This window comes from Mobula hypostoma, chromosome 2 (assembly GCF_963921235.1).
Source record: "Mobula hypostoma chromosome 2, sMobHyp1.1, whole genome shotgun sequence".
In the NCBI taxonomy this organism is placed as follows: domain Eukaryota; kingdom Metazoa; phylum Chordata; class Chondrichthyes; order Myliobatiformes; family Myliobatidae; genus Mobula; species Mobula hypostoma.
Window position 1 is genome coordinate 80,492,858 of NC_086098.1, and position 19,222 is coordinate 80,512,079.

General features: G+C 43.5%; 1 protein-coding gene across 5 annotated transcripts in view; it reads right to left on the reverse strand.

Moving 5' to 3' along the window:
• The window catches only part of hmgcll1 (3-hydroxymethyl-3-methylglutaryl-CoA lyase like 1), a 149,920-nt gene that overhangs the window by 50,352 nt on the left and 80,346 nt on the right, over nucleotides 1–19,222 (reverse strand). For all 5 annotated transcript variants that reach the window (XM_063071497.1, XM_063071480.1, XM_063071470.1 and 2 more), the window contains exon 8: nucleotides 5,079–5,204. In XM_063071497.1, the coding sequence (XP_062927567.1) occupies nucleotides 5,079–5,204 (126 nt within the window). The remainder of the gene's footprint in view (nucleotides 1–5,078; nucleotides 5,205–19,222) is intronic.

Consider the following 19,222-nt stretch of genomic DNA (forward strand, 5'->3'; position numbering starts at 1 on the left):
TTATTATGATCATGGCTGATCATCCAACTCAGAACCCAGCCTTCCCTCCATACCCCCTGACCCCTGTAGCCACAAGGGCCATATCTAACTCCCTCTTAAATATAGCCAATGAACTGGCCTCAACAGTTTGCTGTGGCAGAGAATTCCACAGATTCACCACTCTCTGTGTGAAGAAGTTTTTCCTAACCTCGGTCCTAAAAGGCTTCCCCTCTATCCTCAAACTGTGACCCCTCGTTCTAGACCTCCCCAACATCGGGAACAATCTTCCTGCATCTAGCCTGTCCAATCCCTTTAGGATCTTATACGTTTCAATCAGATCCCCCCTCAATCTTCTAAATTCCAACAAGTACAAGCCCAGTTCATCCAGTCTTTCTTCATATGAAAGACCTGCCATCCCAGGAATCAATCTGGTGAACCTTCTTTGTACTCCCTCTATGGCAAAGATGTCTTTCCTCAGATTAGGGGACCAAAACTGCACACAATACTCCAGGTGTGGTCTCACCAAGGCCTTGTACAACTGCAGTAGTACCTCCCTGCTCCTGTACTCGAATCCTCTCGCTATAAATGCCAGCATACCGTTCGCCTTTTTCACCGCCTGCTGTACCTGCATGCCCACTTTCAATGACTGGTGTATAATGACACCCAGGTCTCGTTGCACCTCCCCTTTTCCTAATCGGCCACCATTCAGATAATAATCTGTTTTCCTATTTTTGCCACCAAAGTGGATAACTTCACATTTATCCACATTAAATTGCATCTGCCATGAGTTTGCCCACTCACCCAACCTATCCAAGTCACCCTGCATCCTCTTAGCATCCTCCTCACTGCTAACACTGCCACCCAGCTTCGTGTCATCCGCAAACTTGGAGATGCTGCATTTAATTCCCTCATCCAAGTCATTAATATATATTGTAAACAACTGGGGTCCCAGCACTGAGCCTTGCGGTACCCCACTAGTCACCGCCTGCCATTCTGAAAAGGTCCCGTTTATTCCCACTCTTTGCTTCCTGTCTGCTAACCAATTCTCCACCCACACCAATACCTTACCCCCAATACCGTGTGCTTTAAGTTTGCACACTAATCTCCTATGTGGGACCTTGTCAAAAGCCTTTTGAAAATCCAAATATACCACATCCACTGGTTCTCCCCTATCCACTCTACTAGTTACATCCTCAAAAAATTCTATGAGATTCGTCAGACATGATTTTCCTTTCACAAATCCATGCTGACTTTGTCCGATCATTTCACCGCTTTCCAAATGTGCTGTTATCACATCCTTGATAACTGACTCCAGCAGTTTCCCCACCACCGACATGTATACACTTTGATAATAAAGTCACTTTGAAAATGCAATGATAAAACTTAGCTTTTATCTTTTTCTGGAAGCTAGGTTAGCCCCATAAATTCAAAGAAGGAAAGGTGTATCTATGGCCACGTTCAAGTTCAAGTACTACAAAGGTTGGGGGTGTTGTGGATAGTGTGGAGGGCTGTCAGAGGTTACAGTGGAACATCGATAGGATGCAAAAATGGGCTGAGAAATGGCAGGTGGAGTTCAACTCAAATAAGTGTGAAGTGCAAACACGAGGAATTCTGCAGATGTTGGAAATTCAGGCAACACACATCAAAGTTGCTGGTGAACGCAGCAGGCCAGGCAGCATCTCTAGGAAAAGGTACAGTCGACATTTCGGGCCGAGACCCTTCGTCAGGACTAACGTTAGACCTGTCGACTGTACCTCTTCCTAGAGATGCTGCCTGGCCTGCTGCGTTCACCAGCAACTTTGATGTGTGTTGCCATAAGTGTAAAGTGGTTCATTTTGGTAGGTCAAATATGATGGCAGAATATATGAATAATGGTAAGAATCTTGGCAGTGTGGAGGATCAGAGGGGTCGTGGGGTCCGAGTCCATAGGACACTCAAGGATGCTCTGGTAGGTTGACTCTGCGGTTAAGAATGCATACGTTGCATTGGCCTTCATCAATCGTAGGATTGAGTTTAGGAGCCGAGAGGTAATGTTGCAGCATATAGGACCCTAGTCAGACCCCACTTGGAGTACTGTGCTCAGTTCTGGTCGCCTCACTACAGGAAGGATGTGGAAACCATAGAAAGGGTGCAGAGGAGATTTACAAGGATGTTGCCTGGATTGGGAGCATGCCTTATGAGAATAGGTTGAATGAACTTGGCCTTTTCTCCTTGGAGTGATGGAAGATGAGAGGTGACCTGATAGAGATGTATAAGATGATGAGAGGCATTCATCATGTGGATAGTCAGAGACTTTTTCCCAGGGCTGAAATGGCTAGCACAAGAGGGCACAGTTTTCAGGTGCTTGGAAGTAGATACAGAGAAGATTATCAGGGGTAAGTTGTGTTTTTTTATATGCAGAGAGTGGTGAGTGCGTGGAATGGGCTACCGGCGACGATGGTGGACGCGGATACGATAGGGCCTTTTAAGAGACTCCTGGACAGGTATATGGAGCTCAGAAAAATAGAGGGCTATGGGTAACCCTAGGTAATTTCTCTGGTAAGGACATGTTCGGCATAACTTTGTGGGCTGAAGGGCCTGTACTGTGCTGCAGGTTTTCTATGTTTCTATTACTCAAGAGCAAACAGTGAGGCCCTCAGTAACAGTAAGACATCATCAAGTCAAGACACAGTGACAGAACACAGATCATAACAGCACAGTAAGACCCGTCAGCGCACAATGCTGTGCGACTTTTAACCTACTTTAGATCAATCTAACCCTATTCTTCTATCACCCATGTGCCCATCTAAGACTTTTTTAAATCTCCCTAATGCTTCTTCTCCTGCTTCTGCTTGGTACTGAGTAAGCACTGCCGGACGGCTGTTATAATGCGCAGTCAGTGTGAACGGCGTGGGAGTTAAATTGCAAAGTAAGCAAACCGGTAATATTACAATTTCTTTTACAGCTTTCTCACTGAAAACCAGCATTAAACAGAAAATAATGGGCTTCACAGAAATGTTGTACGAGGACCCCAAAACAAAATATTTCATACCGTCTCCAGGATGCTGCTTGGATTATAGAGCATGTCTTATGATGATAGGCTTAGCGAGCTAGGGCTTTTCTTTTTGGAGTGAAGGATGAGAGATGACTTGATCGAGGTGTACAAGATGATAAGAGGTATAGATCGAGTGGATAGCCAGAGGCCTTTTCCCAGGGCAGAAATGGCTAATACAAGGGGGTATCATTTTAATGTGATTGGAGTAAAATATAGAGGGGTGTTAGAGGTAAGGATTTTACACAAAAGGTGTCAGGTGCATGCAACCTCTGCATGAAACCACTACCCATGGTCCAGATACAGAACAACACAAAATAGCAGTTCAGCCTGGACTAGATGGGCCAAAGGGCCTGTTTCTATGCTGTAGAGCTCTACATCCCTACACACGTTCCCACATTGGATATTTGAGTCTCAGAGGGATTATAGTGATAGAATCAAGTACAGAAACATGCCCTTCAGCCCAGTGAGTCTGTGCTAAGCATCCAGTAGCCATTTGCACTGATCTCATTTTATCACTCCACATTCCCGATTCTAACCCTCACCCACACTGCAGGCCAATTGAATTACCCATCCCACATGTCCTTGGGTTGTAAGAGGAAAGTAGAGTCCCAGAGTCGCAAGGAGAATATGCAAACTCCACACAGGCAGCACCAGAGGTCAGAATCTAACCGGGTCTCTGGAGTCACAGCCCCAGCCCTGGCAATAGAATTTAAATTCAGGTCATCGACATCAACACTGCAACCTATGGTCAGCCTCCACTGGCCTTTCTCTGGAATGACAACACCATATTCTGCATTCTCCTTCCTTTTTACTACATTGATGTAATTATGTATGCATGACCTTCCCAGAGAGCACACAAAACAAAAGTTTTTCAAAATAAACACAAGAATTTCTGCCGATGCTGGAAGTCTTGAACATACACACAAAATGCTAGAGGAACTCAGTAAGTCAAGCAGTATCTATGGATGGGAATAAATAGCCAACATTTTGAACACTCATTCCCTGCCATTGACACGGCTTGACTTACTGGGTTTCTCCAGCATTTCATACACGTGCCAATAACCTTTTCCCCAGGTTTGGGGAATCAAAGCAAGCAGGCATGGGTTTAAGGTGTGATGGGAAAGATTTAATCGGAACCTGAGGGGCAACCTTTTCACCCAGAGAGTGGTCAGTATGTGGAATAAGCTGCCAGCGGAATTGGTCGATGCAGGTACATCAACAACTTTCAAAGAAGTACTTGACCGGTAGATGGATAGGAAAGGATTAGATCGATATGAGCCAATCAGCAGAGTAGGTGGGAATCTCGGTCATCAAGGAGCTGTGGAGCTGAAAAGCCATTTCCACACTATATGACTCTTATCACTCTAATAAACCAATTAGCAATGTGGCCTAGTATGCTGGGCTGTTATTAAACTAAATAGACAGCAACATTGTTCCACTTCTGAGCCCTGAGTAGCTTAGCTTTTACTGCCCAGTAAACTGATTGTCCTAAGCATTCTAGTAACCCTTTGGCATGTTGTCTCCACTCAGGAAAATCACCTGTTCTTGCAGATCTGGAACATTCCTCCGCTGGAGAACTTTGAACATAGAACGTTACAGTTCAATACGGGCCCTTTGGGTCACAATGTTCTGGCGAATTTTACTCTACTTTAAGATCCTATAATTCCTATATAGTCCCCAATTTTCTCTCATCCACATGCCTATCTAAGAGTTTCTTAAATGTGCCTGTTGTACCTGCCTCTACCACTGCCCCTGGCAGGGCGTTCCATGCACTCACCACTCTCCAACATTCTCTCTACATTTCCTCCAATCACTTTACAATTATGTCCCCTCATTTTAACCATTTCTACCTTAGGAAAAAGTTTCTCCAAACCCAGCAGTATACTGGCAAATCTCTTCCACACCTTCTCTAAAGCTCCCATATGCTCCTATAATGCAACCAGAACTGAACACAATATTCTGCATCCATATTTGCTTTCATAAATATTCAACAAATGCTCCTCCTAGCCAAATTTATAAAACAAAACTCAGGAGTCATGGAGAAGTGACCTGAAAGTCAACTCACAGTGCGAATCCCCAAACCAGTCAGCATGTATACGACATCTTCAGTAGAGACATTGCCAGAAGCACCATCAGCGTAAGGACAGCCACCAAGACCAGCCACAGAGCAGTCCACCACACTGATTCCCATCTGCAGAAAGAAACAGGATAACAAATGTAAAACAAGAGAAATTCTGCAGATGCTGGAAATCCGAGCAACACACACACACAAAATGCTGGAGGAACTCAGCAGGCCAGGCAGCATCTATGGAAAAGAGTACAGTCAACATTCGGGTCGAGATCTCTCGGCATTACATACAAATGGAACTCAAAGTTCAAAGTAAATTTATTATCAAAGTTCATACTGTATATGTCACCATATACAACCATGAGATTTATGTTCTTCCAGGCATTCACAGTAAATACAAAGAAACAAATAATCATATTAATAAAAAGAAATAATAAATAAATATTGATAACATGAGACAAAGATTCTTTGAAAGTGAGTCCATAGGTCATGGGAACAGTTTAGTATTGGGGTGAGTGAAGTTATCCTCTCTGGTTCAAGACCCGATAGTCAAAGGGTAATAACTGTCCCTGAGCTTGGTGGTGTGGGACTCGAGGCCCCTGTACCTCCTTCTTGATGGCAGCAGCAAGAAGAGAGCATGGCCTGGATGGTGGGGGTCCTTGATGATAGATGCTGTTTTCCATACTGTATGTACCAATAATCTATTCCATATTGGTAAGATTAATTCCTGGGCCATTGGCAACACCAGCAATACTTGCACCTTACTGATCGAAGAGTATTCACCATAACACTCTACATTCCTGCTGCTGTCTGTAGGAATTTGCTTGTTCTCTCCCGACCCGAGTTTCCTCCGAGTGCTCTGATTTCCTCCCACATTCCAAAGATGGATCGATTAATAGTTTAATTGGTCACATGGGTATAATTGAGAGGTATGGGATTGTTCTGGGCTCAAAGGTCTGCTACCGTACTATATCTCTAAATAAAAATAAAGTAAAATATAACAGTGAGGTCTATCACCAGACCAGCTCCCATACATGACTGACCTGAGGGGCAGATGCACAAGAGTCGAGGTACTGGAATCAGAATGAGAATCAGGTTCATTATCACTGACGTATGTCACAAAATTTGTTGTTTTGTGGCAGCAGCACAGTGCAAGATAAAAAAAAGTAATATGTTACAACAGAAAATAAAATAAGTAATTAGTTAGACCATTCAGAAATCTGATGGCGAGGGGAAAGAAGCTGCTTCCAAACTGTTGAGTCTGTCTTCAGGCCCCTGTACTTCCTCCCTGATGGTAATAAGGAGAAGAGGGCATGTCATGGATGGCAAGGGCCTTAACAATGGATGCCACCTTCTTGAGGCACTGAAGATATCCTCAGTGGTGGGTGAGAGTTGTGCCCCTGCTGGTTTTCTTTCGATCCAGTGCATTGCAGTTTCCATACCAGACAGCGAAGTAACCAGTCAGATCACTCTCCACGGTACATCTGTAGAAACCTGCTGTAATCTTTGGCGACATACCAAATCTCGTCAAACTCCAAACGAAATATAGCCACCAGCATGCCTTCTTCAAAATTGCATCAATATGTTGGGCCCAGGATAGATCTTCAGAGATGCTGAGACTTGGGACTTGAAGATTCTCACCCTTTCCACAGCTGACCCCTCAATGAGGACTGATATGTGTTCTCCCTCTTGCCCTTCCTGAAGGTCACAATCAATTCCTTGGTCTTGCTGACACTAAGTACAACCAGCTCACTCAACTATTTCACTCCTGTCCACCCTCTAGTCGCCATCTGTGCATTTATGTGCTAGAGCTGTCTGTATTTCTGGGAAGTATTCTCACTGGTACATAACCGCACTATATCACCGAGAATGACTTCCAATTGTTAAAAGTTCCAGTCCTCCGTCTCCTTTCCTTGCCTTTCACATTCTCTTCCTCTGCTCTCAGTATGGTGAGTTTTGGGCTCCTTATAGAAGGAAGAATGTGCAGGCATTGGAGAGGGTCCTGAGGAGGTTCACAACAATGATTCCAGCCATTGAAAGGGTTAACATATGAGGAGCATTTGAAAGCTTGGGCCTGTACTTGTTAGAGTTTAGAGGAATGATGGTATAGCTCATATGTTGAATCATAGGGTAATCTACAACCATACTTACCTGGTTAGGTCACTAAACTCTTTTCACTTCCTCTAAAAGAGAAGTAAGTCAGGCCTGTTCTTGAAGACCCTCACCGTTTTTTGCAGATGCACCATAGAAAGTATGTTATCTGGTGCATCACAGCTTGGCGTGGCAATAGCTCTGACCAAGACCACAAGAAGAGTTGTGGTCACAGCTTGGAATCCAGCCACTCCTTTATGGACTTTATCTATTCTTCCCACTGCCTTGGGAAAGGAGCCAACATAATCAAGAACCCCACCCACTGCAATTGTCTTCTCCCTCCTCCCATCGGACAGAAATTGCTTAAAACCAGGTTCAAAGGACAGATTCTAACTCGACATTTGTTGGACATCTTATAGGCTCAAGGTAAACTCTTGAATTCCCACTCTTCCTCAACGTGGCCCTTACACGTTTTTTCTCTACCTGCACCACATTTTCTCTGTAGCTGCAACACTATATTCTGCGTTCTGTTTTATTTTTGATCCCTCAGTGTATGATCTGTATGGATGAAATGCAAAACAAATGCTTTTCATTGTATCTCACTACACGTGATGAAACTAAACCAATAGCAAAACCCAAAGTGGATGTGCTGAACACAACAATGTGCTGTCACTATGCAAGACAAATTTTTCTCCAAACTTCGGTTTATGTGGCAATCATAAACCAATACCAAAAGGTGTGATAGATGTTGAATGATGTCAGGTCTGACATGGAACTCATGTCAGAAATGGAAACATGAGCCATTAAATTTATGGTGTGGAGCTATTTACCCTTGACGCAATTCCAAACCACCCCATTCTGGATTCTAAACATGGCATGAGCACACAAAGCAAAATGTCTTCTCTTTGGCAAACTGATTGATCAATGAAATAAAGGAGTTAGCTTGCTCTACAAACCAGGAATGCCCTCTTCTTATTCCCACCATCAGAGAGGAGGTAACAGAACACGAAGACACACATAATATTTTAGGAACAGCTTCTTCCCTTCCACCATTAGATTTCTGAATGGTCCATGAACCTATGTACACTACCTCTCTCTTTTTGGTCTCATGTTGCACCACTAATTTTATTTAATGTTTTAAAAATACGTATCTGTAATTGTGATTTCATGACATATGATAGGGATAATAAACTTGATTCTGATTTCTTTTTAGAAAATGCAGCTAACGAATTGAACCAGGGCTGTAATTGATTTGTCTGCCTTTTAGGTAGGACTTTGACATTTCCACTTGGAGTCTGTGAGAAGCTGAGATATAACAGCAGATGGCAGTGTTAAATAACTTCATTCAGCAAGGTCATACACAAGCAGCCCCGTATATGGTCCCAGTCACTCGTTTAACATGTTATTTTCCTGTAGCTACATCCTTAAACATAATACATTACTCATATAGGTATCAGGATAGGCATAATTTTCTCAATTCCTTGTAAGAGATTTATAGAGAAAGGTTGAATATCTTAGGACACAAGAGATTCTGCAGATGCTGGAAATCCTGAACAACAAATATAAAAAGCTGCAGGAACTCAGCAAGTCAGGCAGCATCTCTGGAGGAAATAAAGAGACAATGTTTTGCGCCGTAACCCTTCATCAGGATAGAAGGGAAGGGGGCAGGTGCTAGTATAAGATGGTGGGAGGAATACTTTGAGGAATTGGAGCTGGAACTGGATAGATAGATACATTATTGATCCCAAAGGAAATTACAGTGCCACAGTAGCATTACAAGTGCAGGTATACAAATATTAGAAGAGAAATAGAAGGAATAAAAAAAAGTTACCTCAAACAGTCCAACAGGAGGGGAGTCATCACTTTCTCAGCTACAGGTTGACTCATTATACAGCCTAATGGCTGAGGGTAAGAATGACCTCATATTGACCTCTTTGGAGCAGCGCAGTTGTCTCAGTCTATTACTAAAAGTGCTCCTCTGTTCAGCCAAGGTGGCATGCAGAGGGTGAGAAACATTGTCCAGAATTGCCAGGATTTTTTGTAGGGTCCTTTGTTCACATCCTTCAGTGTGTCCAGTTTGACTCCTATAACAGAGCCTTTCTAATCAGTTTATTGAGCCTGTTGGCATCACCCGTGTTGATACCATTGCCATCACACAGAAGATTGCACTGGCAACAACAGACTGGTAGGATATGTGAAGGAGAGGCCTGCATACTCCAAGAGACCCCAGCCTTCTTAGGAAGTAGAGGTGACTCTGGCTCCTCCTGTACACAGCCTCTGTATTGGTGCTCCACTCTTAATCTGTCATCCAGGTACAGTACATCCCCCATGTACTTGTTGGTCCTTACCATCAATAGCAACAGGGAGCAGTGCAGGCTAAATCTTCTCAAATGCATCACCATCTCCTTTGTCTTACTGATGAACTCCAGGTCATTCGAGAAGCTGAGTGAGTGATAGATAGGACATAGAGAGAGGATGTTACGTCCAAAGTGCAGGACACAAGGAATTGGGTGACATGGGGAAAGGGATTAAACAGCCAATGCCTCTGTGACCATCCCCCTCAACAACAGGTATATCACTTTGGATACTGTTGGGGGGGGAAGGGGGGTGGAATAACCTAGCAGAAGAAAGTCACATTTGTCAGGTCTCTGGCATTGGATTGGGTTCTAAGACTCAGAAGGGAAGGTGGGGTGGGGGGAGGAGAGAAAAAGCAAGCTGTGGTGATAGGTGATTCATTAGTTAGGGGAATGGACAGGAGGTTCTGTGGATGAGAACAAGGTTTCCGGATGGTATGTTGCCTCCCGGGTACCAGGGTCCAGGATATCTCGATCGTATCCGCAGCATTCCTAAGTGAGAGAGTGAACAGGCAGAGGTCGTGGTCTATGAAGGTACCAATGACGTGTAGAACAAGTTATGAAGTTCTGTATGGGGAGTTCAGTGAGTTAGGTGCTAAGTTAAAGGGCTGGATCTGCAGGGTTGTGATCTCAGGACTGCTACCCGTGCTGCATGCTAGTGAGGCCAGAAACAGGATAATTAAACAGTTAAAACACAGCTAAGGATTTGGTGTAGGAGCGAGGGTGCAAGATGTTTGGATCATTGAGTTTTCCTGAGGAAGGTGGGACCTGTACAGAAGAGACAGTTTGCACCTGAACTGGAGGGGGACCAATATCCTAGTGGGAAAGTTTGCTATTGCTGCACAGTGGGGTTTTACTAGAGTTGCAGAGGAATGGGAACCAGAGTGCCAGATCAGATAGTGGAGACGATGTGCAGACAGCTGTTTTTAAGACGTATGACAAAGTCAGGAACCAAAATGTTAAGCAAGGTACAATTACTATCCTAACTGCATATATTTCAATGCAAGTAGTATCATAGGAAAGGCAGATGATCTCAGGTCATGGATCAACACCTGGAATTATGATATTGTACACATAGTGAGACTTCGTTGTAGGAGGTACAGGACTCACAGCTCAATATTCTGGGGCTCCGTTGTTTTAGACACGACAAAACAGGAGGGATTAAAGGAGGAGGGGAGGCGTTATGAGTCAAGGAAAATGTCTTCAGCCAAGACGAACTGGAGAACTCATCTAGTGAGGTGTTATGGGTGGAACTGAATAATAAGAAAGGTATGACCATATTTAAGGGGTTATATTACAGACAACCCAACAATCCAAGGGATTTAGAAGTAGAAAGATCGCAGAATGTTGCAAGAAACACTAGGTTGCCATAGTAAGTGATTTTAAATTTCCACACATTGACTGAGAATCCCATACTGTAAAAGAAATGGATGAGATAGAGTTTGTCAAATGTGTTCAGGAAAGTTTCCTTAATCAGTACATAGAAGTCCCAACAATAGAGTGTGCGGTACTTGCCTGCAATTAGGGAATGAGACAGGGCAGGTTGCAAAAGTTTATGTAGGAGAAAACTTTGAATCTAAGGATCACAATGCCATTAGTTTCAAGGTAAATATGCAAAAAGATAGGTCTGGCCTGTGGGTTGAGATTCTAAATTGGAGAAAGCCCAATTTTGAAGGTTTCAGAAAGGATTCGGTAAGTGTGGATTGGGACAAGCTGTTTTCTCGCAACGGTGTACTTGGTAAGTGGGAGGCCTTCAGAAGTGAAGTTTTCAGAGTACTAAGCTTGTATGTCACTGTCAGAATAAAAGGTAAAGATAGCAGGTGTGGGGAACCTTGGTTTTCAAGAGAAATTGAGGGCCTAGTTGAATAAAAAAAAGAGCTGCATTGCAGGTATAGGCAGGTAGGAACAAATGAGGTGCTTATGGAGTATAAGAAATGCAAGAGAACACTTAAGAAAGAAATCAAGAAGGCTAAAAGAAGGCACCAGGTTGCCTTAGCAGACAAGGTAAAGGAGAATCCTAAGGGAGTCTAGAGATACATTAAGCACAAAAGGATTGCAAGGGACAAAGTTGGTCCTCTGGAAGATGAGAATGGTAATCCATGCATGGAGCCAAAGAGATGGGGGAGATCTTAAATGCAGAGTCTAGAGAAGTGAGGCAAAACAGCATCAATTTCATGGACTCTATTCAGATTACAGAAGAGGAGGTGTTTGCTGTCTTGAGGCAAATTAGGATGGAAAATCCCCAGGTATTCCCTCAGACCCTGCAGGAGGCAAGTGCAAAAATTTTCAGGACCCTAGCTGAGATATTTAAATAATCCTTAGCTACAGATGGGAGGTGCCAGAGGATTGGAGGATACCAATGTTGTTCCACTGTTTAAGTAAGGCTCTAAAAATAAACCAGGAAACTATAGGCCAGTGAGTTGGACATCAGTTGTAGAAAAGTTATTGGAAGGTATTCCAAGGCACCAGCTTTATGAGTATTTGAACAGACAGGACTGATTAGGAATAGTCAGCGTGGGTTTGTACATGGTAGTTTGTGTATAACCAATCTTAAAGAGATTTTTGAGGAAGTTACCAGGAAAGTTGATAAAAGCAAGAGAGTGGATGTCCTCTACATTGACTTCAGTAACGCATTTGACAAAGACCCACATAGAAGGTTGGCCAAGAAGATTCAGTCACTCGGCTTTCAAGAGGCGGTAGTAAATTGGATTTGATATTGGCTTTGTGGGAGAAGCCAGAGAGTGATAGTAAATGGTTGCCTCTCTGACTGGAGGCTTGTGACAGGTGGTGTGCTGCAGGGATCAGTCCTGTGTCCTTTGTTGTTTGCAATTTATATGAACGATGTGGATGACACCAAGATTGGGGTGCAGTGAACAGCAAGAAAGGCCATTGTGACTTGCAACGGGATCTGCATCGTCTGGAAAAATGAGCTGTGAAAATGCAGATGGAATGTAATGTAGACAAGTGCAAGGTGTTGCACTTCGGTAGAATCAACCAGGGTAGGTCTTACACAATGAATGGTAGGGCACTGAGGAGTGTGGTAGAACAAAGGGATCTAGGAATAGAGGTCCAAAATTCATTGAAAGTGGTGTCACAGGTTAGAAACATAGAAAACCTACAGCACAGGACCCTTCGGTCCACAATGCTGTGCTGAACATGCATTTACTTTAGAAATTACCTAGGGTTACACATAGCCCTCTATTTTTGTAAGCTCCATATACCTATCCAGGAGTCTCTTAAAGGATCTATTGTATCTGCTTCCACCACTGTTGCCAGCAGCCCATTCCAAGCACTCACCACTCTCTGCGTAAAAAAACTTACTCCTGACATTTCCGCTGTAATTACTTCCAAGCACCTTAAAACTGTGCCCTCTCGTGTTAGCCATTTCAGCCCTGGGAAAAAGCCTCTGACTATCCACACGATCAATGCCTGTAATCATCTTGTACACCTCTATCAGGTCACCTCTCATCGTCCGTCACTCCAAGGAGAAAAGACCAAGTTCACTCAACCTATTCTCATAAGGCATGCTTCCCAATCCAGGCAACATCCTTGTAAATCTCCTCTGCACCCTTTCTATGGTTTCCACATCCTTGCTGTAGTGAGGCAACCAGAACTGAGCACAGTACTCCAAGTGGGGTCTGACCAGGGTCCTATATAGCTGTAACGTTACCTCTGGGCTCTTAAATTCAATCCCAAGGTTGATGAAGGCCAATGCATCATTTTGCCTTAACCACAGAATCAACCTGCATAGCAGCTTTGAGTGTCCTATGGACTTGGACCCCAAGATCCCTCTGATCCTCCACACTGCCAAGAGTCTTATCATTAATACTATATTCTGCCATCATATTTGACCTACCAAAATGAACCACCTCACACTTATCTGGGTTGAACTCCATCTGCCAGCTCTCAGCCCAGTTTTGCATCCTATCGATGTCCCACTGTAACCTCTGACAGCCCTCCACACTATCCACAACACCCCCAACCTTTGTGTCATCAGTATATTTACTAACCCATCCCTCCACTTCCTCATCCAGGTCATCTATAAAAATCATGGAGAAGGGGTCCCAGAATAGATCCTTGAGGCACACCTGGGAGCAAGCCAATTCTGGATCCACAAAACAAAGTGTCCATGGATCCTATGCTTCCCTACTTTCTCAATAAGCCTTGCATGGATACCTTATCAAATGTCTTGCTGAAATCCATATATACTACATCAATTGCTCTACCTTCATCAACTTGTTTAGTCACATCCTCAAAAAATTCAATCAGGCTCGTAAGGTACAACCTGCCCTTGACAAAGCTATGCTGACTATTCTTAATCATATTATGCCTCTCCAAATGTTCATAAATCCTGCCTCTCAAGATCTTTCCACCAACTTACCAACCACTGAAGTAAGACTCACTGGTCAGTAATCTCCTGCGCTATCTCTACTCCCTTTCTTGAATAAGGGAACAACATTTGAAATCCTTTGAAACCTCTCCCGCCCCTATTGATGATGCAAAAATCATTGCCAGAGTCTCAGCAATCTCTTCCCTCGCCTCCCACAGTAGCCCGGGGTAAACCTCGTATGGTCCCGGAGACTTATCCAATTTGATGCTTTCCAAAAGCTCCAGCACATCCTCCTTCTTAATGTCTACATGCTCAAGCTTTTCAGTCCACTGTAAGTGATCCCTACAATTGCCAAGGTCCTTTTCTGTAGTGAATACTGAAGCAAAGAATTCATTAAGTACCTCTGCCATCTCCTCCGGTTCCATACACACTTTTCCACTGTCACACTTGATTGGTCTTATTCTCTCATGTCTTATCCTCTTGCTCTTCCTTGGAACGCAAAAGATTGAGAGGAGATTTGATAAAGATATATAAAATTACGAGGGGTATTGATAGGGTAAATGCAAGCAGGTTTTTTTTCTACTGAGGTTGGATGGCACTACGATTAGAAGTCATGGGTTAAAGGAGAAAGATGAAAAGTTTAAAGGGGAACATGAGCATAAACATCTTCACTCACAGGCTTGTGGGAGTGTGGAATGAGCTGCCAGTGCAAGTGGTGCGTGTGAGCTCGATTTCGATGCTTAAGAGAAGTTTGGATAGGTACTTGGATGGAGAGGTATGGAAGGTGTGGATCGATGGGAGTAGGCACAAACCAGGTGGGTGGAATGACTTGTTTCCGTATCATACTTTTCTATGACTCTATGATCTCCCAACTTGTACTCCTTCCAGTCTCACTTAGCGCCTTAAGACGACAACATCCATCGTCAAAGATCACCACCATCATCTCGCAGCTACCATTGGGCAGGAGATACAGAAGCCTGAAGTCCCACACCAGCTGGTCCAAGAACAGCTACTTCAACCATACAATTCTTGAATTAACTGACAAAACCCTAAACACTGCCTCTGAACTGCAACACTATAACCACTTGGCACCACAGAGGGTGCTGTCTTTCATGTTCTAATTGTGCTCTTTCTTGAATAATTTATATTGTTTAATTGATGTTTTCATTGTGAATGCAGCTCATCTGATGCTCTGCACCTGTGCTGCTGCTTGCAAGTAAGGTCATAACACCCTGTGCATTCGGATACAGATATACCTTACCTATAAAAACTACTTGCCCCCTTGCAAGATTTCATGTCTTACTGTTTTACAACATTGAATCACAGTGGATTTAATTTGGCTTTTTTGACACTAATCAACAAATAAAAAGACTCCTTCAAATCAAAGTGAAAACAAATTTCTACAAACTGGTCTAAATTTATTATAAAAATGAAACGCAAAATAATTGATTGCATAACTACGCAATCCCTTCAAGTCAGTATTTCATAAATGCTCCTTTGGCAGCAGTTACAGCCTTGAATCTGTGTGGATCAATCTCTATGAGCTCTGCACATCTGGACACTGCAATTTTTCCCAATTTTTCCTTGCAAAGCTGCTCAAAACTGTCAGATTGCATGGGGATTGAGTGAACAGCTCTTTTCAAGTCCAGCCACAAAATCTCAACAGGATTAAGGTCTGGGCTCTGACTTAGCCACCCTAGGACATAAACTTTGTTTTTTTAAGCCATTCCTGGCTTTATGCTTGGGGTCATTATCTTGCTAGAAAACAAATCTTCCAAGTCTCAGTTCTCTTACAGAACGCATCAGGTTTTCCTGCAGGATTTCCCTGTATTTTGCTGCATTTATTTTACCCTCTACCTTCACAAACTTTTTAGGGCCTACTGCCATGAAGCATTCCCACAGCATGATGCAGCCACCACCATGTTTCAAGGTAGGGATGGTGTGTTTTTGATGATGTGCAGTGTTTGGCTTAGCCAAACATAGCATTTAGTCTGATGTCCAAAAAGCCCAATTTTGGTTTCATCAGAACATAGAACTTTCTTCCAGCTAACTTCAGAATCCCCCACATGCATTCTGGCAAACTCTAGCCAAGATTTCACGCGAGTTTGTTTTCAACAGTGGCTTTCTCTTTACCACTCTCCCATAAAGCTGCAACTGGTAAAGCACTTGAGCAACAGTTGTTGTGTACACAGTCTCTCCCATCTTGGCCATTGAAGCTTGTAATTCCTCCGGAGTTGTCATAGGTCTCTAGCTGGCCTCCCTCACTAGTCCCCTGCTTGCACACTCAGTTTCTGAGGTAAGCTTGCTCTAGGCAGATTTACAGCTGTTCCATATTCTTTCCATTTCTTGATGATTGACTTAACTGTACTCCAAGGGATATTCAGTGACTTCAAAATCTTCTTGTATCCATCTCCTGACCTGTGCTTTTCAATAACCTTTTCATGGAATTACTTGGAGTGTTCTTTTCTCTTCATGGTGTAGATTTTGCCAGGATACTGACTCTCCAGCAGTTAGGCCTTCCGGATCCAAGTGTATTTTTACTACAATCAATTGAAACACCTTGACTGCACACAGGTGATTTTCATTTAACTGATTATGTCACTTCCAAAATCAACTGGCTGCACCAGTGATGATTTGGTGTGTCGTATTAAAGGGGGTGAATACTTGTGCAATCAATTATTTTGTGTTCTATATTTGTAATGAATTTATATCACTTTGATACGAAAGAGTCTTTTCCTGTTGATCAGTGTCAAAAAAAGCCAAATTAAATCTACTTTGATTTAATGTTGTAAAACAATAAAACATGAAAGCTCCCAAGGGGGTGAGCACATTTTATCGGCACTGTAGATTCAGAGTTAGGTTTAGATTTAGATTCAGATACAGACACAGATACCAATACAGGTTCAGATTCAGAATCAGATACAGATTTAGATTCAGATACAGTTTAATTTTATTTGTCACATGTACATCAAAGCATACAGTGAGATGCATGGCTTGCATTTACAACCAAGAAGGTGCTGGGGGCAGCCTGTAAGTGTCACTGCATCTTTTGGCGCCAACGGAGTCTGCCCACACTGCTCGACAGAACAACACAAACAGCAACAGCAACAAAACAAGCTGCTTTCTTCCCTCCCACCTACCTACCCACTCACATACAAACAAGACTCCAACCCTGGGACATGATACTACCGTGCCTCCAGTCCTTGGCCCTGGACTCTCAGATTCCCGGACATCTGATAATAAACTTGACTTTGACTGCATGTCCATGCCACATACTCCATCTCCCTTAGTAACAAGAGCTGCATCTCACAATGATCCACAAGGCATAGAAGTAGTATTAGGCCATTCAGCCCATCGAGTCAACTCCACCACTCCATTGTGGCTGATTTATTATTCCTCTCAACCCCATTCTCCTGCTTCCCCCTGTAACCTTTGATGCTCTTACTAATCAAGAACCTATCAACCTCCGCTTTAAATACACCCAATGACTAGGCGTCCACAGTTGTCTGTGGCAATGGCTTCCAAAGACTCATCACCCTTTGGCTGAAATGTTCCCCCTCATCTCTGTTCTAAAGGGGCATGCTTCCATTATGAGGCCATGCCCTCAGGTCCTAGACTCCCCCACCCTCCTCTTCACATCCATTCTATCTAAGACTTTCAATATTTGATAGCTTTCCCCCTTCATTTTTCCAAACTCCAGCCAGAACAGGTCCAGAGTCATCAAACACTCCTCATATGTTTAAAAAAAATGTTTCTATGGAAGGACTTTCATGTCATGTGTGGCACCTCAGACCACTCAACCACCTTGACAATCCCTTGTGCTAGTCAAGTGACAAAATTAGAATAATGAATCAGTGTGTCTTAACAGAAGAGAGAAATCATTAATTATTCACCCACTGTTTAAAAGTAGTTAATATGGTAATCGTGCTATGGCAAAACAATAAATCACTATAAATATATTCACTGAAATATTTACAAAGTTTTTTTGCATTTCTATCCCAACATGATCCTTAAAACGCTGAGTAACAAAATTGTGGAGGGACACTTGTGGGCTGCCCCTAGCACATCCTCGGACTGTCTTGGTTGACAGAAACGAAGAATGTCACTGTATGTTTTGATGCTTCCATGTGTCAAATAAAGCTAATCTTAATCTTTATCCATGTACCTGTCCAAGTAACATATATTACCTTGACAAATCTGGTGCCCCTCCTCCTTCCCTTTCTCCCATGGTCCACTCTCCTATCCTATCAGTTTCCTTCTTCTTCAGCCTTTTCCTTTTCTTCCCACCTCCCAGCTTCTCAATTCATCCCTCCCTCCCACAACCACCCACCTTCTCCCTCACCTAGTCCCTCCTATCCCCGACATGAGAAAATCTGCAGACGCTGGATATACTAAGCAACGCGCAGGTCCTGATTAAGGGTATCAGCCCGAAACATAGACTGTTCGTTCTTTTCCATAGATGCTGCCTAGCCTGCTGAGCTCCCTTAGTATTTTGTGTGTGTCACCTATTATCTGCCAGCTTGTACTTCATCCCCTCCCCCAACCTTCTGATCCTGGCTCCTGGCCTTTCCTTCCCAGTCCTGATGAAGGGTCTCAGCCCGAAATGCCGACTGTTTACTCCTCTCCATAGATGCTGCCTGACCTGTTGAATTCCTCCATCAATTTGTGTGTGTTGCTCTGTATTTCCAGCACCCACAGAATCTCTTGTGTTTATCCTTAAAGAGCTGAGTTGTGTCAGGAAATGGGAAAACATTCAGAACTGTGACCAGGGTGAGAAGCGTGACATGGTTAAAACTGCAGAGATAAAAATTGCTTGACTAAGTCTTTCCAGCAGCGGCTGTTTGCATTATAGACTTCCACACTATTTTTGCCTCGGGATTGCGGAGGATTTCGTAACACTGTGGACACACACAGAGTGGGAGTGAGTAGTTGAGTCACTGCTGACCAGAAACTTAGCTAAACCAGCCACATAAATACTGTGGCTGCAAGTGGTGGTCTAAGGTCAGAAAGACCATCTCAAGTGATTCATCTTATAAATCCTTTCCAAAGCTCTTCCCTCATCTCGGAGGCACAGATCAGGAGGGTAATTGAACACGGGGGGTAATGTTGCAGTTGCCGAGGGGTGGAAATGCCAGAGGCAGTGTTGAAGAGAGCAGAGGTGTGGTATGCTGGAGTCAGTGCTGGATTAAGAGCTAGCCCCTCCTGTTGGTACTGCCCTCCAGGGTTCGTTCGGTGGATGATCCAAACTGGATTGCATTTGTCTGCAGCCGTACCAACATACTGAGGACTGCCATGTGCTTGTTTTTGCAGAAACCTGGCTCCAGGACAACAGCCCATGCACCATCAATCTACAGGCCACAACACTT